The sequence below is a fragment of the Mixophyes fleayi genome, chromosome 3 (genome assembly GCF_038048845.1).
Source record: "Mixophyes fleayi isolate aMixFle1 chromosome 3, aMixFle1.hap1, whole genome shotgun sequence".
Classification (NCBI taxonomy): domain Eukaryota; kingdom Metazoa; phylum Chordata; class Amphibia; order Anura; family Limnodynastidae; genus Mixophyes; species Mixophyes fleayi.
Window position 1 is genome coordinate 31,789,844 of NC_134404.1, and position 26,252 is coordinate 31,816,095.

The 26,252-nt window shown below is 42.1% G+C and overlaps 1 protein-coding gene across 6 annotated transcripts in view; it reads left to right on the forward strand.

Moving 5' to 3' along the window:
* The first annotated feature begins 4,388 nt into the window (after positions 1-4,388).
* TDRD6 (tudor domain containing 6) overlaps positions 4,389-26,252 on the forward strand; it is a 52,573-nt gene continuing 30,709 nt past the window's right edge. For all 6 annotated transcript variants that reach the window (XM_075201324.1, XM_075201325.1, XM_075201328.1 and 3 more), the window contains exons 1-4: positions 4,389-9,633; positions 9,836-9,937; positions 10,600-10,662; positions 11,844-11,912. In XM_075201324.1, coding sequence (XP_075057425.1) covers positions 4,422-9,633; positions 9,836-9,937; positions 10,600-10,662; positions 11,844-11,912 — 5,446 coding nt within the window. In that variant the 5' untranslated portion in view covers positions 4,389-4,421. The remainder of the gene's footprint in view (positions 9,634-9,835; positions 9,938-10,599; positions 10,663-11,843; positions 11,913-26,252) is intronic.

Below are 26,252 nucleotides of genomic sequence, written 5' to 3' on the forward strand. Positions count from 1 at the left end.
GTCAGTGTGTTGTTGTTTTTTTGTGTATTGTAGCCGTCACCTACATACATGTCAAATCTAACGCCGGGTGATTCCATCATTCCTCCGCGTGCTGCCGCTGTAAGGAAGCACTTTGCTTTGTGTGAAGTTTTATTCCCAAAGCGTAATATTGCAATTCCCTGGAATACTTCTTCTGCCACTAGACTGAGTGAATTGTACCATTCATGTCAGATGAATGAAAAGTAGAGTTGGATATGGTTGACCAATGAGGAAAAATCCGACATCGACAAGCCCTACAAATAAAATCTGAATATCTGCAAAACCGATTTGAAAATAAACAGACTAGCCTTGAAGCCGACGCTGGAGATCTCCGATTGGATCACCATGCTGACAGCAAGTTATCCGATTGGAGAAGTGTTCGGCACTGCAGCTTGACGTCATTGCGACGTCTGTCAATAGAAATTTAAAGCGGCAATGTTGGGGACCCCTAAGGTTAAGTGTTTAAACACTTAACCAGACATTGCCGCTTTAAAATTTCTATTGACAGACGTCGCGATGATGTCAAGCTGCAGTGCCGAACACTTGTCCAATCGGAATAACCTGCTGTCAGCATGGTGATCCAATCGGAGATCTCCAGTGTCAGCTTCAAGGCAAGTCTGTTTATTTTCCAATTGGTGTTTCAGAAATTCTGATTTTCTTTGTAGCGCTTGTCGATGTCGGATTAGTGGTAATCGTGAAAGCAATTACCACCGGAAAAGTATGCAGGTCATGCGTACTATGAATCAAAGTACCATGTTCATGTCCTGGCTTAAATTAATGAATCGGCAGCATAGTGGTGTGAGCAGACGAAACGCTCAGTCACACACATGGCCGAACAGTGGAGAACTGCAAGAGATTGAAAAAGATCCACTCCCCTTCCTTGATCCATTTTACCCTCCCAGAGACCTGTGCTGAAGAGTATGTGTCTGTAAATCCCCCTGCGCTAGGTATGCTGCCTGGCAGCTTAGAGATGCGGTAATGAATGCACTTTTAACGCTCTGTTATTACAAGGACGAAGTGACAGAGACATTTTAAGGGGGAGATTCAATCCCCTGGGGGAGATTTTACAGAAATCTACGCTCATTTCTCCTCGCACCCCTGAAATGGATTTATTTGGGAATTTTATTCACTGATCAACACAAAATACTGTAAATACAAATAAAAACACAATAATTGATTACATGGTATCTACCACTTTTGCTAAGATACACTTCAATAAATCCCGGTAACGGTGTCTTCAGAAGTCACATAATTAATAGTTTGGAGTCCAGCTGTGTGCAAGACTGATGAAATTCTTGAACTGTTTTGGGTGCACTATAAACTTACAAGTGTTACACCCATGCTGCCAGAGTGATGTAAGACAGAGAAGCACTGCCCTTGTTTCAGTATTACAGTATTATTTTCCAGGTATGTTACTTGGCTTAATATTACAGAAGTTTAATTTATATTAAAAGTGCGTCAGTGTAAACAATGCACTGAACACATTGAAAATGTTTCACTCACATTATGTAGACTCAGCAGTCTCTGCTGGACTGTAAAACACAGATAATAGGAGGGCTTCATGGAAAGTGATGAAGCAATATATTATGTGTATATTTGGAGAAATTATACACAGCACTCCAAAAAATAAACAAAAAACAAGTCAAATATAAAGACTTGGTTAGAGCTACGCAAAAAAAAAGTTTATAATATACACGTATCTCACACACACATATAGAACTTGTCAGCCAGATACAGAATGTAGTGGAGTGTAGGAGACATACTGGGAAGCAGAGTGGTCAGTGACTTTGTAAGTCTGCTTCTATAATGCCGCTAAAATCTCATTTTCACAGCTCATGTAGCCAAAAATATGTAGTATTATTATTATATAATATTCCTGACATAAGACCACATTGGTGGCTTTACTGTATGAAATACAAGTACATGGCTGTGAGGAATAAAAAGCACTTTTGTAATTAAAGTAGCATTACCTCCCCAATCGTCATCTTTCAATTGCAACACTAATATTAATGCATCTGGCTTGTGGCCTCACAATTCGATTGTTAAAGGCAAGATAGAGAAAGGTAAAAATAAGTAGTAAGCATTTCTAGAACAAATGTAGTTTCTGATGTAGTGAAAACATAAAAGCATTGGAAGGTCCAAGTAAAAGAGTATTTTTCGGACACATTTTTCGGCTTACATGCAAAATAATACTTAGTAAAATACATAAAGTAGGCACCCAGCAAAGAATATTACACCTGAGAATGGGTAACGATTCCTGATATGAGATTTCAGTAACCACTTGTTCGTAATCCATAGCATTAGTCCTTCACTTTCTGTTTCTCAGACTTACTGTTCTTTAACTTCTGTCATAACAATGACAAATACTATTATGTACAGAAATTTAAGAGATATATCCTCCTTGAACAATCCTTTTAGCGCAACATAACTTCGATACAGTGGTAGGTTATAAAAACTAAATAACATCTTGCGGTAAGTGATCTGACGTTAGTATTCTATGTGGCGCTCAAATGGGAGGTGGTACTAATATAAAACTACGTTGTGTATGAGTGACTTCTATGAGGGAACCATTGTGAGTTCTGTAATCTTATGACCTAACTATACAGCGGTCGGACCTTCTGATGTACGCTGGGCAGAACTCTGACCCGGGCATTCCACTGAATGGATTTGGATGACATTTAACATAAAAACAAAAAAACAACACTGGGCAGCTACCTCATGGGTGTGTTGGAAGAGCTGCTAATTAGTTTTAAAAGGTTGAGTCACATCCAACTCATTGATAACTTAAAGATTTAAACCCGGACAACTTAAGCTAATATATATATATATATATATATATATATATAACAATGGATCTAGACAGGAGAAACAAAATATTTTATTACATGTTTAATAGAGTGGTGAACCAGGGTTAGGAGTGTCTTTTATTCTATTAAAAGGTTTATTTTGGTATACTGGGCAGGAATCTTAGGAACCCCTGTCCATTATAATAGGGCATCTGGATTAAGCTGTTTTTTAGAGCTGTCTTTCCCACTGAAGCAGCAGCCCTGCACTGCTAAAACTACAGCAAGGGACCACAAAGCAACCCAGGCTGTCTACCATTTTTATGCTGATTACAAATTTGAGGAGAGGACAAAGACTAACCCACACTTTTTTAGTTTATTATTTATATACTGTATTTCACTAATCTTTTTTCATTTGATGCACTTTTCCAAATACAATTTATTGTACTGGTAGTGTGCGTTATCATCAGAAATGGGCAGGTATTAATGATAGCAGTGTTGTGGGCAAAGCGAGAAAGTGCCCCATCGCTTGCGTAAAGAACCATTTTCACCAGCAATAAGGCTTTTGCTTTATAATAAATAGACCTAAGATTTTTACAGAGATTTTAGCAAATTTTCTATATTTTAAAAGTTATTTACAAGCTTATTAAATCAGAATATTGAGGTGCTATGGACGGGAAGTGGAGACAATAATTCCAAATCTTTGGTTTTTTTTTGCAATTATCTGCTTAGTATTAGTACCTAATCACATTCTAAAAAGACATGGCAAGTGAGAAGGAACATGCAGAGCATAATAAAAAGCATATTATATAAAACAGATATAGGTAAACGTGGCAGCCCCACATTGTCCATTTATTATTTATGTAGTGTAGGCAGAAGGCAGGGTGAGCTGGTTTCAGTCAGTGGTGGGTGTCTGTGGCTCCCCAAGGGATTGCTGGTACCAGTGGTTCTCCAGCAGCTGTGGTACCTCAGTTTGCCCTGATCTGATTAATGTAGTATGGGCACCTCAGGGTGAGCTGGTTTCAGTCAGTGGTGGGTGCCTGTGGCTCTCCAGGGGACTGCTGGTACTTGTAGTTCCCCTGCAGCTGGAGAGCCACAGTTTGCCTGAAGCCTGATCTAGGCCCAGGGCGACCTGTGGCTCTCTAGGTGTTGTGAGACTACAAGTCCCATCATGCTTTGCCAGTGGATAGATAGCTGGCAGGGCAGGCTGGGACTTGTAGTTCCCCAGCAGCTAAAGAGCCACAGTTTGCCTGAAGCCTGGTCTAGGCCCAGGGCGACCTGTGGCTCTCTAGGTGTTGTGAGACTACAAGTCCCATCATGCTTTGCCAGAGGTTAGCCAGCTAACAGTTGACAGGGCAGGCTGGGACTTGTAGTTCCCCTGCAGCTGGAGAGCCACAGGTCACCTAGACATCTCTCACCCACATGTAGAGGTCCTGGGACGGTTCCTGGCGGGTGACTTCCCCTCTATGCCCCCCTCTGGCACCTCCCCCTCACGGCTCCTCTCCCTCTGAGGGCGTCACCCTGCTGGTCGCCGGCCACTGACGTCATCCGGCAGAGCCGCCCTCCCTCGCGCTGACGGAAGGCGGGAAAGTGCGTCACTCACACACGCTGCAGGACACCATGTACTCCTCGGCGGGGCTGCCGGGACCGGGCTCCGTCCTCCAGCTGCGGGTGGTGTCGGTGCAGGCCGGCGGGGAGCAGTCGGTGGTCAGGCTGTGGGGCAGTGTCGGAGAGCGGGCTGAGGAGCACCAGAGGCTGCGGGCGGTGATCCGGGCGGAGGTGGCGGGATACCCCGCGGTGCCCGCAGAGCAGGTCAGCGCTGTGGGCCAGTGTTACCTGGTGGAGGAGAGCGGAGAGTGGCTGCGGGGGAAGGTGCTCTGCCGGCTGGGCACCGAGTACAAGGTCTACCTGCTGGACAGGGGCAGCATCACCCTAACCCACCCCCACAAGCTGCGCATTGCCCCCAGCACCGTCTTCCAGCTGCCCCCTCAGGTGCTGGGCTGTGTCCTATCCAACCTGGTGCCCCTGGAGCAGAAGGGCTGGAGCATCCAGGCCCTCAACCAGCTGCACTCCCTGCCAGGCCAGGAGGTGGAAGGAGTAGTGAAGGATCTCATCCTCCCCCAGGGGATAGTGATACTAGACCTGCCGGCGCTCAGCAAACGCCTCCTGGCTCTGTTCCTGGCAAAGTCCCTGCCGGACCCCCTGTTCCGCATCCTGGTGGACCGCAGCCTGGCCCAGGCTGGTGGCAGCGACCACTGGCCAGAAACCACAGAGGCGACGCCTGCCAACGTCCTAAACGTCACGAGCCAGCGAGTCCCGTGGCAAGGCGCGGGAATGGACTACTTCTACCCGCAAATCCAGACCGGCGTGACGGAGCCGGTGGTGGTCACGCAGGTGACCGACCCTCAGCGCATCTTTTGCCAGCTAAGGAGTCTGTCGCACGAGGTGCAGAGGCTCGCTGACAGCATGCATCATTTCTACCAAAGTCAAAACAGCTGTGGAGAACCCAACTATCAACGACCTTTGGCCCTAGGTCAGCCATGCGCATCCCGTGGCACGGATGGGCGCTGGTACCGGTCGCTCCTGCAGGAAATATTCCCGGACAAGCAGCTGGCCGTGGTCATCCATGTTGACTGGGGGCGCAGAGATGTAGTCCCTCTGGCCAGCTTGCGCAACCTCGCAGCAGACTTTTTCCGTATGCCGGTGGTCACGTTCCGTTGTGCTTTGTATGGAGTTTCGGATGAAGGCACGGGCTGGAGCCCGCAGTTAATTTTTGATCTTCGTTCTTTTCTGCATGAAAGACATGTAATTGCTAAGATTGAGTTCTTCAACTCTTATGAACACTTATATGTTATCACCTTGTTTGCAGAGAATGGGCTTAACGTAAACTGCTTTTATGGCATGCAGGCTCAAAGCCTGAAGGTTTGCCAAACTAAAACACCTGTTGCCACAGAGATGACTCCATGTGCAAAAGAAGACATTGTCAAGAATGAAAACTCAAAGGTGCCTCAGGAAAGTTTTTACAGCCCAGAGTTTCCCATTATGGAACTAAAGATTGGCGCTTTTTATGATGCAATGGTGGCATTTGCCATTGATCCCTCTGATTTTTGGATTCATACTGAAGACTGTTCTGCAAAAAATAAGGAAATGACAGGCCACATTACAACTCTGTACTCTCGTGGCTCAAAATTAGAGGGCATCATTACAAAACCTGTCCCAGGCCAACTATGCTGTGCCAAGTTCAAAGATGATCTATACTACCGTGCTGAAATTGTGTCTGTTGATAAAAAGCAGGTGAAATTATACTTTTTGGATCATGGAAATTCAGAGATAGTAGACTTTTATAATGTTAAGGAATTGCCCGCTGAATTTAGAGACCTGCCAGCACTGGCAAATAGGTGTTGTCTAGCTGATATCTCCCCTTTGGAGGAGACCTGGAGCGATGAAGCCATCTTAGCCTTTAAAGTGGCAGTAGTTGATAAGAAGCTTGTTATCTATGTTGTATCAAAAGAACCTGATAAATATACCGTTGAAGTTCTGGACCAATCCAGAATAGAAGAGAGAAGTGTGGGCAAAATATTGTGCAACGCAGGATATGTGCATTATGAGGAACTTGAACCAGTAATTCATTTTTCTGATGTGGACACTATAGTTGTTGAATTGGGACAGACTAAATTGAGCCCGGCCACTTTAAATCAAGTGTCTTCCAAAACAATCTATCAAGAAACCACTGATTCCTGTCCAGGTGAAGATTATCCAGATGAATTGCACTACTCCCCATTTGAAGAACAGTTATTTGAACCAGGTGCAACAATTGAAGTGGCGGTGTCTCATGTAGACAACCCTGGCTTGTTTTGGTGTCAGAATTCTGCACACAGATTAGAATTAAGTGCCTTAATGAATGTGATACAGAAACATTGCTCATGTGAAATCTGTCCTTATGAGAGTGGTGCTTTTGCTTGTCTTGCACAATGCCCAAGTAGTGGACTATGGTACAGAGCATTCATTATTGAGGTCCCATCAAGTATGTCAAAGGCAGACAGCGTCCAAGTGTTGTTTGTTGACTTTGGGAACAAAAAAACTGTCCCTGTTTCAAATCTTCGTGCAATGAAGAGTGACTTTTTTCATTTAAAGGCTCAAGCTTTTAAGTGTAGTGTGTATGACATCATTACACCAACAGGTAAAAATCCTTTTAATTGGGATAATGGAGCCACAAAGGTTTTTTGTGATTTTGTCAGTGAAGCCCTTAACTGGTCAGAATTTCACTGCACAGTTTTTGCAATTGCATCACTGGATAAAACATTGTTTAACATTGTAGATTTATCCACACCCTTTTCCAGTGTTTGTGATACATTGGTAAAGAGAGGATATGCAACTCGCCAATTGCACAAAACCCCAGCACCATCTGTGGAGCTTCACTCGTTTTATTACTCAATGCATGGCATTAAAACTGGAAGCGAGGAGGAGGTGTATATTACCCACGTTAACCCTTCTTTGGAATTTTACTGCCAGCTTTCTCGGAGTGCTGAAATTATTGAAAATATTTCAGATGCTATAGCAAATGTTTGCAATAAAACTCAACATTTGAAATTGTCCCATGGCTCTGGACCTCTGTGTCTTGCAAAATTCAGTGACCAGCAGTGGTATCGTGGCTTTATCCGCTCTGACATGAAGACAACCGCTGAAATATTCTTTGTAGATTTTGGGAACGTTGAAATAGTCGCAAAAGAAGACCTCCTACCAATTTTGTGTAGTGAATCTGAACTTTTACTTTCACCGATGCAGGCAATAAAATGCTCCTTGCCTGATATTCCATCTAATGTTTCAAGTGAAATTGTGTCTTGGTTTGAAAAAGCTGTTCTGAGCAAAGCTTTGAGGGCACTGGTTGTTGCCAAAGAGACTGATGGAAAGTTACTACTAGAGCTGTACGATGGTACTGAACAAATTAATGCAACTATTAAAAGCAAATTGGGCTTCAGGGTACCAAAAACTGCATTAAATTGCTTGTCCAATACTCCGCCACACATTTCCAAGCAGAATGAAGCAAGGAAACCAATAATTAATATAGACACCAGAGAGAAAAAAAGTTTCAAGCAGATTTTTGTGAACAAAGAGTCTGATACCGTCAATTCTGACATCGGTCCAGTGCTTAGAAACAAAGACACAAGTTACAAAAAAAATCAAGTAGCTGCAGAACATGTCACAGAAAACAGAGATTACATTGCAAGGTTTCAAGAGTCTAATTCTCAGAAAAAGAAATCTATGACATTTCAGAGTGCTCCACCCAGTCGTCCATACCTAGAGAGAAAAGTGGGTCGAGATACCACGCCAAATGTAAGCAAGTCAGAAAGACCATCTACATTTGCAGAGATACCCAGTTCTGCAGCAAAGCCACCTCTAGCAAAGTTCAGCGAAATTCCTAGGAGGCAAATCATCCCTGGTATGAAACTGCCTGTGTACATTTCACACACAAACACAGTTTTTGACTTTTATGTGCAATTTGCAGAGGACAGCCAACTTGATGAGGTTTCAGAAATGTTAAATGGCGATAAGAGCAGACTTGAGGTTCTTCCTGAAAAAGATATCCGTGTTGGAGATGTAGTTTGTGCCTATTTTGCAGATGATGAACTATATTATCGCGCAGTTGTGACCGGTAAAAGCACAAAGAACTTAAATGTGGAGTATATTGACTATGGTAACTCTTCAGTCCTCTCAGATTGTAAAACATATAGACTTGCCTATAAACTATGCTCTGTCCCTGTAATGAGTATTCATTGCTCTTTAAGCAGACCAGATTGTGCAGATTCCTCACCCAGCATGGAGGAGTTGCTGCATGAATTTACCAAACGTACAAGTGACATCCAGTTAGATTGCCAGTTTGTAAAACCGTATGATATCATGTGGGAGGTAATTCTTAATGACAAGAATGGCTGCATTAATGACCTGCTTAGTTCTTCTGGAGCACACTTGTTAGAAGAACCGTTTGAGGAAGAGGTGGGTGAAATGGCCATTGAACAGAAAGCTGTCAAGGAAGATGCTTCTACTAAATCTTTCACCTGGAACTTCCCACAACCTGGAGAAACTGTACAAGTTTATGCTAGTGCGGTGGACAGCCCGGAATATTTCTGGTGTCAGTTATCAACAGCAGATATCGACTCTTTAGCAACACAAGTGCAGGAGGCTGGAGAACAGTCCATTAAAAATGAAGAGTTTATTGCCGCAATTGAGCTTGGCAGCCCTTGCAACGTCCTCTATAGTGAGGATGATAACTGGTACAGGGCTATAGTTACCAAAATGGAAGCAGATCTTGTGACCGTAAGGTTTATTGACTACGGGAATGAAGACATTGTTAATGTGGATTCTATACGCCAACTCTCTGATACACTTCTAAAAATTCCTGCCCAGTCCTTTCCTTGCTGCCTTGGGGATTTTAATTTTCAGGCAGGAAATTGGACTTCAGAAGGCAGAAATTATTTCTATGAAAACGTATCTGAAGATCTTTTGGAGGTAGCTGTGCATAACATTCAAGAAAACCTGCTTCTGGTTCCTCTGGCATTTGTAAGAATTAAGAGCAATGAAGTTAATATTAACGAGGAGATGAGACGTTATTGGGAAATCGGACAAAATATAGTCTCAGAATTGCCCACTGAATCCAGTTATATAGAATTAATTGAAGAGGCTTTAGAAGAAACTCAAGTTCACCTTGAAGGTTCCCGGGAATCGCCTACTTCAAAGAAGGGCCAAAGACACTGCCTACATGAAGATTTACAATGTGACACAGTCTGCCCCTTTCCTGAAGATGATGCAGAAAGTTGCAAAGATGGGGTTAAAGGTCAGTTTATCCCCTTTAAACTTTTACTAATGTGAATATAATGATTTTTAACATATTTTCTAAGAAGTTTTCTGTTTTGTAGCACTAAACCGAATTCAGGATTTTTTTTTTATTTTTTTTTTAAGTGTTTGTATTGTTTTAGTTTCACACTGTAGAAAGCGTTGGCTCCTTTTTTGATTTGTTGAACAATTTTCTCAAACAGAAACGTCCGATTTGCTTGTTGCTCTGCACCTGGACGCGGCTACAGCAGGCTTGGAACTTGTAGATGAAAAGGACTGTGTTCTGCAGGATGACGTGGACTTTGGTAATGTATTGTTGTTGTCTCTTATTACCATTGAGTACCTATTTGTTGTAGCTTTTCAATTCTGTAAACCAAATGTGGGATAGGTGATTTTTATGTGAAAAATGAATATATATGTGGGCAGTGGATAATTAAACTTTTCTGAATGCAGGGGAAAAAATGGCTGCAGAAGGATATATTGTATAAGGTTCATTGCAGACAATATTATGTAATTATGTGTATGTGATACACTTTATCCACACAGCTCTCTGGCATTTACTAAATCAACCAGTTAACAATTCTGTCAGTCCACCAGTAATTAGAGCAGCGAGCACAATTTGCTATAAAAAGTGAGTTTGGCAAACGTACAGAAAATATTACTAGACCTCCTCAGTATATTAAGTGCATAACTATAATTTACTATAGCACAACACTGTTCCCAGTAGCAACAGTGATCCATTAATGGTTATAAAATGATGTATAAGTGATATTTGTAAACAAGGTACTAAGTGTTCTGGCTGCTCCTCTGTGGCAGCAGCTAACAAGTTATAGAGTCAGCCCACACAATGACGGGGAAAGTGTCTACTTGTCGTACAATGCCAAGTTAGGTATATTATGTATTGCCTGAATGTGTTATGTTTTATAATTTAGTTCCTATAATCAGTGGCGTATGTCATTTGTTTTAGATTCAAATGGGATGAAGAAAGAATTGTCTTCAAGCATTCCTGTGCAAGCTGCAGGAGAGCCAGGTAGAAGTATACACCTTACATTCTGTGCATGCTGATTATAGGCCTGTATGGACAGCTGCCACTAGAGCAATGAATGGTGTTCAGTGAGGCTTCAGCTCTGCTTTTCCCAGCATTGACAAGCTGGGAGAATTGGAATCCAAACAGCGCTGATTGTTTCTGAGACGAGCTCTGATTGGATAGAGCGAAGGCTCTGTGTAGACCCTATTTGTGTTCAAAGGGGAGGTGGAAAGGCACTGCTAGCTTGACAGTAGTCACCAGGAAGACAAATACTGCCCCATTAACAGTAAATTCGAAATATGAGGGTTCTGTGGCATTGTACCCCCACAGTTTTGCTTTTTGAGGGCAGCAGATGTTAATTTAAAAATACATTTTGGATGGACTTATCATTTAAGTTGGTATACTTAACCTTGAGGCCAAGATATTACAGTCCATATGTCTTTTCATAGATAAAATTCAGCTGAAATTTGCCTTGTTTTTTTCTACTCTCTTAATCCGATATTTTAACAGGTATGTGACGGAAAATGAATTGCGTAACACATTGTTCCACAGAAGTCCTAACATTTAAGACGTTAGAAATGGCATCACCTTGCTTGGCTTCACCTTTGGTGTATTGTATTGGCTTACTGGAATGTGAATTCATACGGGTGCATTCTACTGCGTATTTTAGCCATTTATGGGGTTAAGTTCCCCTGTAGGAAACAAATCACTTAGACCAGTGGATTCCAAACTTTTTGCAGTTCAAGGCACCCTCAGGGTCTCCAATTATTTTTTAAGGCACCCCTAAGCCAAAATAATTACCAAGTAATCCCCCGCCTTGCTTACCACTGGCCCTGGTGAGATCTCCAAGGCACCCCAGGGAGCCTAGGCACACAGTTTGGGAACCACTGACTTGGACAAAGAGCTGAGATTCTTCTTACCCCTCTTTAGCAGCCCACAACCCAATTTAACCTTTAAATGTCTATTGGGTCCTTCTGAATTTGCAGACAACCTTTTTAAGACTTTTCTTTCAGTTATTTTGTCCTTCAGTGATGTCGGTAGGTTCATATGAAATTATTAGGCCATAATTGCAGACATTCTGGTACTACCTGTGTGTTTTGCAACACTCTGCAAATTAAGATCGGTTTGCTTCAGTCCACTGTATGTACTCCTATTTATTAGTATTTTTTTTTTTCTTTTCCTAGATGTAATGATGGAACTAGATGATGCTGAGATACCGGCCCGTCAACAGTCCGCTTCATCACGTCAGCAAGGTTATTCATGATTTCTTCACAATTTCTGTGTCTTGAAACCATGTCTGACATGTGGTGGTCACGCATATTGCATTTAAAGGACTATTTATGTTACAAAATTAATTTTTTTTTTTTTTTTTGTACTTTCAGGAAGCTGTAGAAAATAACATTTGAGCCATATTGTGGAAGCTCAAATGATTAGTCACCTGAACTGATTTTTTTGTTCGTTTGATTAATAAATCAGGCACTAATGCCAGTGTAGATAGTAAAACAAATGGTCATGTTTCCATTATTTACATTTGGAGGGGAATTCAATTGACAGCATTACTTGTGAGAAGAACGCGGCCCATGCACTGTTGCCATTAGTACGGTAATTTTAACGCGTATTTCTGCTGGCGGGTCTCGGAGCTGCAAGAAAGAATCAGCGTTGACATTACCGTACTAATGGTAATAATGCGCGCTAGTACTGTTGTAATGGTAATAGTGCGTGGGCTGCGGTATTCTCACGAGTATCGCTGTGAATTGAATTTACCATTTAGAAAGAAAAACTTGGTCTCCTCCGTTTATTAATATGCAACAATTTGTGCTTTAAAGAATTTGGTTTCTAGCATCCAGAGAGGTTTGAGAAATGCAACTTACGACCTTAAAGTACACCTGTAATGCAGTCTTAAAAAAATCAATTATTAACAGTACTACTTTAGTAAAAGGCTAACACACAAACCATTGTTAGGAAACATCAGCTATAAATCTGTGGCCCACACAGTTATAAGTGCCTTAAGCCAGAGGGTCCCAAACTCGGTCCTCAAGAGCTACCAACACTTCATGTTTTCAGGATTTCATGCACAGGTGAGTTAATGTATTTTTCTGGGTCAGTAATTATCCCACCTGTTTTTCAGACAGAAAACCTGACCCGTTGGTCACTCTTTAGGACTGGATTTTGAGCACCTCTGCCGTAAGCTTTTTTTTAAAGCTGCATTACCACCTAAATTCTAAAACATTCAAATTTGTCACTTTAAGGGCAGAATTCAATTAGCCACAATGTGTCTCTGGAACGTCCGTGAGACACTTTGGGGTGGAGGTTTCTATAAAATCTCTGCTCATTTTACCCCGCACTTCTATGAGGTGAGCCAAGATTTGTTCTGTAATTGGCGTCAATGTGCACGGCGTGATATCCGCACAACACATTGCCGGCAATTGAATCCCCCCCCTAAAATTGCTGATGAGGGTGTGTGTTAGAAGAAGGACCAATCAAGGTTCAATCTCCTTCTCCACCGTCGGCATGACACACCCCAGTGTTTTTGGCCGGGGCAGCGAGACTACCAGAGAGCCCTGGGAAAAATGTCTGCCTTTATAATGGCAATGCTGCTATAAATCAGCCCTTGGTGTGGGCAAAAAAATCATGTGACCTTGTTCTCATGTGATCATTCAGAGCCAGAATACTGGAACCTGGCAGAGGATGTTTCTCAGCAGCACACTGAGCATGCTCCTGCCAGGAGGGTGGGCTGTTCTCTGTCAGTAATACTCATGAATATTCATAGCTGCCCTGAAGGTGGATAACTGTGTAAAAAGGTGAATATAGAAGAAACTACAGCTGTAATGTATTGGAAATACAAACTTATATTTAGTTGTGTGATGTCAGATATCTAATGTGCAGTTATCTGTAGATGAAGGTTTACATGCTCAAGGGAGCCTGTAGGGAGACTTGTTGGTGCCCTCTGGGCTGTAATAGGACAAATCATTGCATCCCTCCTTGTGTCTGATTGTCTTGGTGTGCTCAGAGATTATTATGCAATCAATGTATTGGCAGTTTACAGTACATAAACTACAGTACAGTACCAACAGTAACAGACCTCAGTACAGCACTGTACTTAAACAGGAAAGAAATTAATATGTGTTAGAAGAGGTTGGTCTGTTTTTTAGCTTTTTTTTCAGCTCCATTTTGCGTCTAATACTATTCAGCAGTTGTATTTTCTGTCACGTTGTAGGGAATACGTGTTTTACGTAGTGTCTAGGGACAGATAGTGCCCTGTGTGCAATTCATGAAGAGTCAACGTCCATTCTGCTCTATACTCGCTCCTCTTCGGCTTCCCTGCCATGTAACTAAGCATGTTAGCCACCCAGGAGCAGGTATACTGCAAACCCTCTCACTCTGCTCTCATGTAATTATAGGAGGTATGTCTATTAAATAACGAGACTGATTAAATAACTCACCTTTATTTATTGTTATTACAAATTTAATGTTTGTCCCCTTCAATATACTTCCCATTTGCACTAATACATCGCTGTAGTCTTGTTTTCCACTGGTCGGAGGCATGGAGCAAATCCATTTCTGTCACTTGTTTCAACATATCTGCCGTTTTCTTCTTTACAGAATCAACTTACTCAAAATGTGTCCCTCTAAGCACCGATTTAAATGTTGGGAAAATATAAAAATCGCAAGGTGCTAAATCGGGCGAATATGGAGGATGTACAAGTGTAGTAATGTATTTGTTGGTCAAAAACTGCTTCACAGAAAGTGCTGTGTGAGCAGCGCATCGTCCTGGTGAAGAAAGAAACCATTTTTCCACAGTTGCGGCCGTTTCTTTCTGACTCTTTCTCTCCGCTTTTGCAAAACTTCCTTATAATAATGCTGATTAACTGTTGTGCCTTCTGGAACACATTCTTCCAAAATTACACCCTTGATATTGAGAAAAACAATGAGCATAGCTTTGAATTTTGACTTGCTTTGACGAGTTTTTTTCATTCTTGGTGATGACTTGGTGATTTTCCAGTTCATTGACTGTCTTTTGGTTTCAGGATCGTACTGGAAGATCCAGGTATCATCACAAGTGATTACTTTATGAAACAGGTTTGGATCTGTGTCAAATTGCTGCAGAATGTCACCACAACATTCCTTGATGTTCTTTTTGCTCTGGTGTGAGAACCCTTGGGACCATCTTAGCACAAATTTTCGTCATGTTAAGATCCTCACACAAAATTTTCCGTACGGCTCTCAATGTCCACGGATTCAGTTATCATTCGAACACTGAGTCTGCGGTCTTTTCGAACAATCTGACTGATTTTTTTTTTCCTACATTTTCTTTGGTTCTTGAAGTACAAGGTCGTCCAGGGTGTTCATCATCTTCGTCATTCTGACGTCCTTCGCTAAATCTTTTATGCCACTCAAACACATGCGCACGAGACAGGCAGTCCTTCCCATAGGCCGTAGTAAGCATTTGAAAACATTCTGTTGGTGTTTTGTGAAATTTTCCTAAAAATTTCAAATTGACACATTGTTCAACTTTTAAACTTGGCATTTTTTCGGCACTCTACAGAAAACACAACCAAACTAAATGGCGACTCACATTCGGCTGAACGTCATAGTGTTGCAGCTTGTCATGCAGGCTCAGACAGGTTCAAGGTTACTGCGTATGCAGTTATAACCGGTTCTGACTGCTTTGTTTACTAGGTGGAATCAGTCTCGTTATTTAATAAACATACCTCGTATTTCTGAAATAACTTTTTATATATAAATAACTAGTGCAGTTAAATATTGCTTGCACAAGTCCGGTGGTTCCAGGGACCCAGCATCCTCCCTCCTCGTTTCACACTGAATGTCGGGCGTGACGTCATCACGCCCGTCATTCGGTGACAAGCGGCAGGAGAGAGGAGGATGTTTTGGGGTTTTTTTTCTTCTCTTCCTGGCCTCCGGGATGCGGAGGGGGGACAGAGTGTGTGTGGAGATGCGGAAGGGGGACAGAGTGTGTGTGTGGGGATGTGGAGGGGGGACAGAGTGTGTGTGGAGATGCGGAGGGGGGACAGAGTGTGTGTGGAGATGCGGAGGGGAGACAGTGTGTGTGTGGAGATGCGGAGGGGGGACAGAGTGTGTATGTGGAGGGGGGACAGTGTGTGTGTGTGTGTGTGTAGATGCGGAGGGGGGACAGTGTGTGTGTGTAGATGCGGAGGGGGGACAGTGTGTGTGTGGATATGCGGAGGGGGTACAGAGTGTGTGTGTGGAGATGCGGAGGGGGGACAGAGTGTGTGTGTGTGTGTGTGGAGATGCGGAGGGGGGACAGAGTGTGTGTGTGTGTGGAGATGCGGAGGGGGGACAGAGTGTGTGTGGAGATGCGGAGGGGGGACAGAGTGTGTGTGTGGAGATGCGGAGGGGGGACAGAGTGTGTGTGGAGATGCGGAGGGGGGACAGAGTGTGTTGGTAAGTATTTCTGTCCTGATCTAAATACTTATTACGTTTTTTTGGACCCAACTGCTTATAAAACAGGACTGCTTGGTAATTATTTTGGAGGGGTGCCTTGAAAAAATTATGGAGACTCTAAGGGTGCCGCGAGCTGCAAAAATTTGGGAACCACTGCACTAGTCCATGAGTTAAAACTTATACGCCTGGACCCAACACGGACCACCAGGCCATGTAGTGCTGCTCCCTGTGATCTCCCTCTTGTATTTATACTGTGTGCTACCCAATACCCTCACTATATACACAGGTCTGTGAAATTTATGGTATTGAAAGCTTTTTTTAATGATACTTTTATATTCTTAATTATACTCCTGTGCACATCAAGAAATAGTATATAAAAAAATACCACATCACATTTACCTGTAAGAGGGTTACATACATTTTTAAGAAAAAACAAGTAGTTTAATTGTTCATATTTGACATATTTATTGTGAAATTCGAGGAAGTGTAGATGATATCACTGTGTTTTTATCTTAATTACATAATAAAATAACAATAATAAAAACAAAACCATAATTATTGAAAAAATCGTTAATATCTTGTATTTTTGTCTTCAAACTTCGTTTTGTCACTTTTCACTTATAAGTTTTTTCTGTGTCGTCTCTGTGTATCATCCAGCAGTAGTCAGTCATCACTGACGTCCCAACTACCCTGGTATCTTCTTTCTACATCTTTAACGTCTTGGTGGAACCGTTCACCCTGTTTGTTCACTGTTGTCTCCGAGATTATTCGGGGAAATACTCAATATGGGAATTCCAGAAATGTACCTTTAAACTCATATTGCAGCCAAGGTTTCTGTAACTATTAAGCATTTCCCTGACCATTTCTTTGTAGTTTGAATTTTTGACATTGCCTAAAATTTTTTAGATCACTTGTTTGAATTAAGTCCATGCCGAAAGTTAAACAATTTTAGCAATGTAAAATTTTTAGCCCTGCTATCCCCTTCACAGAGAAAACATGGGAATTTGGTGTAACCTTGTTGCTGGCCAATTCCATGCATAAAATTGTAGGATCTCCACATATTAACCAGTTGTGTCTTGCATGTCCAATCAGTTCCAAAACAGTTTTCAAATTTTCATATGTTTCTTTAAGATAGACTGAATGTGCTAATGGTATTGATGCGTATGTGTTGCCATTGTGCAATAAAACAGCTTTTAAACTTCTTCTTTTTGAAGAAGCTATGAATGTATGTGTACTGTGTGTGTGTAGTGTGTACTGTGTGTGTATGTGGTGGTAGGCAGGGGTTATACTGAGCCGGCACAGGGCAAAACTGTATTGCATCTGTTGTATTTGGTTCCACCTTCGCCAGCTCACCTTGTAGTTGTAGTTGTTGTGTGTGTGCAATGTTCCTTTAGACAGTATCAGGTTTAGGCCCTTTGTAAATTTCAGCCCCAGGCCCATGTAGACCTTAATCTGGCACTTGAAGGGAGGAAGTTTTATGACGAGAACTGAATTGCAACGTTCTATACTACTGACTAAATTCATTTAAGACAATGTTTCATAATGTAGGCAGAATACATTTATTATTTTAAAGAATATGAAAATAATGACTTATTTATAAATGCACATTTTGCAGAAAAACATGATGTGATATGCAAAATCGGGAGTCAATTTTGTGTTCAGAAGCCAAAAATCTATAAGTATCACATAAATTCGTTAAAAAAAGCTTTTTCATCGCAGACCTGTGATAACAATAATTTGCACTTCCCCAATTTCCAAATTCTACTTTTTGACTGTAATATTCTTAACTGGTAAACAATGGTAAAGAGTAAATTATTAATGAATTATTAACCAGTGTGTTGCTAAGCTGTTTCACATACATATTTGTGCAATTTCAACCTTGTTTGTAAAGGAGATGAAGCAGATAACTTGGCATATTGGGATTCAGGGAGCTGGGACATTAATGTAGGAGCCATGAGGTTATACAATTTACTTGGCATGATGGCTGTATTATACGCTATGGATGGTGCTATCCTGTTTACTTGGCCTGGTTCTTATACTGTGTAACATGTTAAGGAAAATCGGCACACTGGTATTGCTGGTTTTTGGGGCATTAATAATGTATATTGGTGTGGGGCTTTACTGTATACTTGGCATACATCAATACTTTATACTGAGCATGATGACTGTATTGAACATGGGATTTAGGGTCTGTTCCACATTGAGTAGTGCTGTACATGTGATTGCTATACTGGATATTGGCATTGGGTTATTAAATGGACAGCCTAGTACAGTGGCATTACAGGGACTTAGAGGATTAATAAACTAGGGGTGTAGGGCCATATTATATGTTTGGCATGGGCTGTACTGAATGCTTCGCATATGACTTGTACTGTGTGGTAGCTATTCTCTGTACTGAGCATGTGGGGGTCTTTATTGTATGATTGACGGGGGGCTATACTAACAAAAAAAATTGCATTGGGCTGTTAAATGTTATTGACTAGATTATAAAGCAGATTGGTGTTTCTGTGATCTAGGACATTAATGAGGTTGGACACGTTATTTTGACAGATTGTACTGGCCTTTAATTTTTCTTCTGTTCCCTCTCTTATGTATTTCACTCTCATTTTTGGCTACTGAATACTGTCCGCTCCTGGTTTATCTTTGCAATTGATAAATTTAATTCTGCTCTATTGCATCATATAACAGGCCTCTGTATTGTACAATACTTCTCCGCTCTGCAGTCGCTGCGCATGGGACGATTAGTTATGTAATAATGGCCCAGGTCTGCAACTAGTGAGCGGTCAGGTCACTGTCTGCTTCCAGCTACATAGATCCTCCTTGTTCTGTGAGTCCGTAGTCCGTTGATGTAGTGTTGGAAAGGTGGTAATTTTGGCTGGAATGGTAACGGTGGGGTATAGGAAATATTATACAGTAGAGTGGTAAACATTTGTGATAAGGAGCCATATTGTAATCTGTGTGGGGAGGCTATTCTATATACTGGGAATAAATAAATATAAATATATATATATATTATGCTTTATTGTTATGGACAACAGTAGTAAATGATGTCAGCACATTAGAACAAGTGCTTTTTTAGTTGACATATTAATTTCAGGCCTCTTGGTACCATGCAGCATGCTCTGATTACAGACCCTGTGCTGGTTTCTGGCCCCAGGCGGTTGATAATAGCAACCTTCATGTGGTCTCATTGAGTCTGAGTAACGCTGCAGCCCGGGAAAGTAGATGATTGTATTTTATAATAACAATGCAAAGTCAACCCAGGACCTTGCAGTGTTTTTGGTGGAGTTTTCTTATTTATTTTTTTTTAATATGTATTTTTACTATGTTGCGGCAAGGTCACATGCATGTCTGCAGAGCAACAGTTGATGACTTGGTACTAGTAAGACTGCCAGGTGCAATTTGAAACTGAAGAGTTGTTCTTAAACGACCTGACATCTGTCATTCCATGGGGGGTATTCAATTGTCGGCGGAAACGCCGAAAATCCCACGGTCCGCGCACTATTACCGTTATTACGTTAATAGTGCACGGAAAAACCGTTACTACGGTAATTTTCTCGCTGGATTTCAGCTCGCAGATCCCTGAGCCGCGAGCTGAAATCCAGCTAACTACTACCGCAATAACGGTAGTAGTTTTTACGAGGCGAGATTTCCCGACAATTGAATATGCCCCCATGAGTCTGTCCTAACTGAACTGCTGAGCTGCGGTCCTGTTATCTGCTGCTTAAGCAGGGAGCTTAGGTGGCCAACCACAGCTGCTGTGGCTTTTGACTGCAGACATTCATTTCTCTCTGATATCTGAGTGCAGAATCTCCATACGTAGATTGATACATTGTTACAATATATTAATGCATACATCCATAGTTATTAAGTGCAGAATACATATGTATATAGGTAGATGTGTTTTAAAGCTTTCATCATAATATCTGCACTTCTCAGATAATGGATGATGGGTACATTAAAGTCTGGTGTTACTGTTTTGAGCTCTGATCTTATCTTTCTTCTCACTTCAAGAAATGTCCCTGCAATATCCCCATTGTTAGTCAGTGTGCTGTACTAATTGCACAGTCACCTCCCTGCCCCCCCCCCCCCATCCCCACCACCACGACAGCTGATTCTAACTTCTGTTAGACACTGTAATTTTTTTTTAACTGAATAATTTTTTATTGGGTGTTGTAAGCATTTTATAGAAGGGTACAAAAGAAAGAAAAGGGGTAAGACATTATATTGGGGTAAGGGAGGGCAGGGGTACATAGTGGATATGGAATACAATATAATGTCATAAAACACAAATTTAAACAAGTGGTCACTTCACATAAATATTTTAGTACGGTTATAATAATGTAAGTAATTGGATCCTCTAGGCTTTCATCACCCACTGTACGTAGCATTGGAGTTCTCCTAACGGCTCTACTATTGCTACTGCTGCCTCTAAACTCCTAACTCTCACTTCATCCCACAGCCTCTCCCAATGGACAACATCTGCCACCCACCGTGATGGTCACATCCTGGACTTAGTATTAACCCCTCTTTGTGGCATCTCTAACTTCTCCAGTTCTCTTCCCCCCTCTCTGACCACAATCTTCTTTCCTTAACCCTTTCTTACCCCCTGCCTCCTCACCCTAAGTTGTGCACACAGTGTTCCCTCAACAGCATTGTCTCCATCCTTTTCACAACCTCCCTTGAACCCCTCCTCGCTCCCATTTCTTCCCTGTCCTGGCCTAACACTGCAGTCTTTCTTTACAACTCTACACTCTGGTGCCCATGATACTGCAGCCCCAGTCACTTTTACAATTTTTGAAAGACTTGTCTTCAGTCTTCTGATCTACTTTCTCTTTTCCCAGTCTCTTCTTGACCCACTCTGGTTTTTGCCCCTTCACTCCAATGAAAACTCACGCACAAATGACTTACAGCTAAGTCTATAGGTCACTTCTGCCTTCACATACTCCTTAACATCTCTGCTGCTTTTGACATTGTCGACCATTCTCTTCTCCTGAACACCATTCGCTCCCTAGGTCTTTGCAAAACTGCTCTCTCCTGATTTGTCTCCGGATGCTGTCTGCTCCTTTTAGTGTCTGTTTCTGACTCTTCCTCCTCCCCTCTTCCTCTCTCTATTGAAGTCCCTAAATGCTATGTTTGGCCCTCTGCTCTTCTCTCTGCACACCTCTCTCAACGAACTTATTCAATCGTTTGGACTCCTATACCACCTCTATGCTGGCCACACGCAAATCTATCTGTCCTCTTGTGCTCTCTCGTCCTCCTTGTTGTCACTACATGGACGTCACAGCACTTCATCAAACTCAACATCTCTAAATCGAAGCTTAAAATCCTTCTTCCTGCCAATGTTCCTATCCCTTCCAATATATCCCTTCACGCAGTGTTCGCCCCAGCACCTATTTCCCGGATGCTCCATCTGGCTATTTTTTCTTGCCACCCGGTTCTTAGAGCCCAACAGAGTCCTATTATAATAGAATAAACCATTGTTTCTCCTAGTATAACAGGCACTATGTGAGCACTACAGCCAGCAGTGAGTGTTAGACCACTGACGACCAGTCTGACCAGCCCTGGCAGGTGTGGGCAATAACCGCCTAACATTTTTCATTATTATTGAAAAGCATTACAACTGCCCTCACCCGGCAGCATCTTAATGCTGGGGAGAACACTGCTCATGGTTGATAAAATCACTCTTTCCGTCACCCAACCTCATTACCTTGGAGTCACCCTTGACTCTGCTCTCAGCTTTACTTGTCATATTCAGTCCATCGCCAAGTCCTGCCATCTCCTCCGTAATATACCAAAATCTACCCCTTCCTGGAGTGCATGGACTGAGCATTTGAACTCTTAAAAGTTCCCCTTGTCCGAGTCTATCCCTAGCGTAAAAATTCAAACTTTGTTTCCCTCTCTTCCAGCTCGTTTTCAGTTTTTGTTTTTTTTTTGTTTTTCTTTTTAGAAATTGGAATTTCCTCTGAAGTTAGTATGTCATAAGTTGCATTCTACTCAAGGATGTCACCATTCTGTTTTTCCATTGTTGTTGTATCAAAATTCAATAAAAATACTTTTTAAAAAAAATCCACCCCCTCCTCTCTTGGGAAGCAACTAAATCTTGGTCCATTCGTTCATCATCATTTCTCGTCTTGACAACTGCAAACTCCTTCTCACCTACCTTACTGACTCCCCCTCTTTCCCACCATCAGTCTATCCAGAATGCAGCGGCTAGGCTCATCCCCCTCTCCCGTCACTCCTCTTTTGCTGCTCCTCTCTGTAAATACCTCCAATGCCTTCCTATCCGTTTCAGAATTTAGTTCTAACTTTTTGCCCTCACTAATACATCTCCCCGATACAGCTCCAACATCGTTTCGCTGTACACCCCCACCCGGCCACTCCGCTCTGCCTCTGACCTACGCCTCTCTTAGCCTCTAATTACCTCCTCCCACACTTGCCTCCAAGAATTCTCCCATACTGCCCTCACCTTTATAACCCCTTACCCCGCCTCACCTGACTCCCCCAATGTACAATCTGTCAAACACTCCCACAAAACTCATCTCTTCATGCTTGCCTATACTACCACCTCTTGACCATTTTTCTAGCACCTCCACTTTCTTTGCTCACCATTTCTTTCCTAGTTGCTCGCCACCCCTCCCATTAGCAGGTAGACTGTCATGGGCAGTGTCCTATCTACCTATTGTCTCCTATTTGTCTGTCTGACTCCCTTGTACATTCTGTTATGTCTTTTCCTACATTCTGTGCGGGTCACCATAGTTTTACTAACGCTCATCTGTGTTACTTATGCATAATTGCCTCTGTGTTTGTGACTTTGCTTAATGTATTAGTTATGTCCCATCTGTATTAAAATTATTCAGACATGCACCCATTCTGGGAAAAAAAAATAAAGTCTGACCCAAATTTTCTGTGATTACCATGCCCTCTCTCAACTCCCGTTCCTCTCCAAGCTTCTTGAGAGGCTTTCCTTTTCTTATACAACCTATTGGACCCTTTTAAGTGAAGCCTTTGTTCTCGGTGCTCCACAGATACTGCTCTTGTCAATGATTTAAACACTACTAAATATGAAAGCCACTACCCCCTTATAATTCTTCTTCTCTGCTGCATTTGACACTTGACCCCTCTCATTGAAATGCTATATTCCTTAAGTCTTCAGGAAACTGTCCTATCCTGGTTCTCATCCTGTCTAGCTACTACTTCAGTGTTCGTTTTTCTAGTTCCTCCTCCTCTCTTTTAGTTGGCGTACAACAAGGCTTGGCCCTGAATCCAATGCTTTTATCTATACCAATTCTCTTAGAAAACCAATAAGCTCCAATGTTCTCAGTATCAAATTGAGTGTCATCCTCTTCATTGCTTTCACATTCAACAAATATATAAAAAAAAAACAGGAAATTGTACATGAATTCCCTTTGATCTATCTTGAATGGGATTTTTAATCACAGCAGTCTTTCAAGGCTGCACAATGTCATCTAAAAATCAGGCCATCATATCAAACCATTATCGGAGTCCTAATATTAAACCAACATTTCAATCAAAGAGCCTTTGATTAGGTTAAAACCAAGAATGTTCACAAAAGTGCAAAATTAGAACAAGAAGGAATCCTACAAAGACCTTACTTTGATTATATTTTGATTAAAGGCAAGAACCAGAGATACAAGGATAAGTGCTGGAATCTGGGGATAAATCATTAAGCACTCAATTTATTTATTCACACAGTTAGAGGCTATAGATATGAAACTGTATGTCATATAAGAGCATAGACGTGTTACATCATAGCTTGCATGGAATTAAAATAGAAACGGTAACAAAGCTAATAGATATATTAAAAAAAATATTAAACTGTGGTAATAAAGCCACAATTGCTTCACACTGCTGGTAGTGCCAAATCCGTACTGTATGTTTCAATAACATAGAATTCTGTAAACCTACTTAATAAGGTGCACATTGACACAGCATGTAACCGGTTGCTTAGTCTGTGACTGAATCTCCGGATCCCAGAGCGCTCGGTCTCCAACATGCAGAGCCGTTGCATCCACTGGCAGAATTAATTATCATTACAACAGATCATTTATGGTGCCACCAATTCCTCAGTGCTTTACAGAAAATATTTGTCACTCCTATCAGTCTCTGTCCCATTAGAGCTTAAGTCTAAATTCCTTACCCTACACACAGTCTGGTGTTAATTGTGTTAGCTGACAATTAACCTGCCAGTATGTTTTTGGAGGAAACTGGAGCGCTTGGAGGAAACCTGTGGAGAACATACAAAGTCCACACAGATCAGGCAATGTACTGCCAGCAAGACTGGGTTGGGGTGAACGCTGGTTATCTGGCAGCCAAAGGGTTGTAGGGAGAACATATAGCCAGGCTGCCATCAATTGCCCAAAAAGCGTGTTTCCAGTTAGGAGACTTTATTGCAGGTCGGCATGTTAGCGTTCACCTAGATAATCTAGTAGGATAGTCATACATAAACTATAAAGGAGGTATAGTAGACTCATCAATATGTGTTTTTATAGATTCATCGAAAATCACAGTTTTACTGCAAAGAAATATAAACAAAAAGGCTTCTTTTTCTTTTGCACTTTAATTTGAGTGAGTGAAGAAACACGTCCTATGTTTCTCCCCTGTTCAGGAACACCACACCTGTATTACTTGCTGGTCAGAGACACGACAGGGCCCAGAAACAACACATCCCATGTTTCTCCCCTGTACGGGAACACCACACCTGCATTAGTGGCTGGTCAGACACATGACAGGGCCCAGAAACAACACATCCCATGTTTCTCCCCTGTGCGGGAACACCACACCTGCATTAGTGGCTGGTCAGACACACGACAGGGCCCAGAAACAACACATGCCATTTAGGTTGTCAGGGGGCAGTCTTTCCATAGCCGTCTTTCTAGGTTTCCTCCCTCCCTAAGGTATTTATATTGGGGTACATTTAGAATGTTCAACCTTTTTACCGCCAATTTTCCTCATCTTTTGAATACACTCAAACGAGATCTTGAGAAATGGGATAAGCTGTATATCTCCTGGCTAGGCCGCATAACAGCAGTAAAAATGATTCTAGTTCCACAAATTTTTATCTCTTTCAGACGCTCCCTATTAGGGTACCCTCACTGCCTCTTAAAACCCTTCAGAAACAAATTACATGGTTTGTCTGGGCAGGCAAACGGCCCCGAGTCCAGGTCCGTACACTCCATCGTCAAACCTCGGAGAGAGGACTAGGTCTCCCAAACATCTCAAAATATTACATTGCTACGCACTTGACCCAATTAGTTTTATTTCACTCCCCGCCGGGTACAAGATTATGGGTTGATATAGAGGCTAATCTCATCCAACTGCTCTCGCCTTACACCCTTTTATGGATCTCAATCAAACACCGTCCACCACTTCTATCACTTCCTTCGTCTACTCGTTTCTCACTCCAGATTTGAGACTACAGTACTCGTGCTTTTCATTTGATAGCGAATCCTGAAATTATGTTTCCGCTGTGGAATAATCCAGCCTTCTCCCCTGGGCAACAACAGTCCTTCTCTCAGCACTGGTTTAGTCGCGGGCTCTGGTTCCTGACAGATATAGCACCCATGCAAATTTTTCCTGAATCTGCAGACCTGCAGCAGATATATGCCATTCCCCATAAACGCTTTTATCAATATCTTCAGTTAAGGCATCTATTTCGCTCTCTTATAGCGTTTAAAAACTTTTATCAACTTACGCCTTTAGAAACATTTTGTCAAAATAGATCTCCTCCAACTGGCTTAATCTCTACATTCTACAGTCTTCTGGTGGCATTTCGTCAACCTATCAAGAGTCGTTATGAGTTAAAGTGTGAAGAAGACTTAGGAACGGAACTGGAAGATGATGATTGGGCTGAAATCAGGACTCGAATCGCTAAATGCTCTATCTGTGTGCGGACCAAGGAGAATGCGTATAAGTTACTCTACAGGTGGTATCTGGTTCCCACTCGCCTAAGAGCTATATTTCCAGATGCTTCCAACTCTTGTTGGAGATCCTGTGGACAAGAAGGCTCTTTTTTGCACATTTGGTGGTCTTGTCCCAAGATGGTCAGATTATGGCAAAAGGTGCATAAATTTATCCGTAGAGTTACCACAATACAAATTCCTCCCTGCCCTTCCTATTCACTCCTACACAGACCAATTCCTGACGCA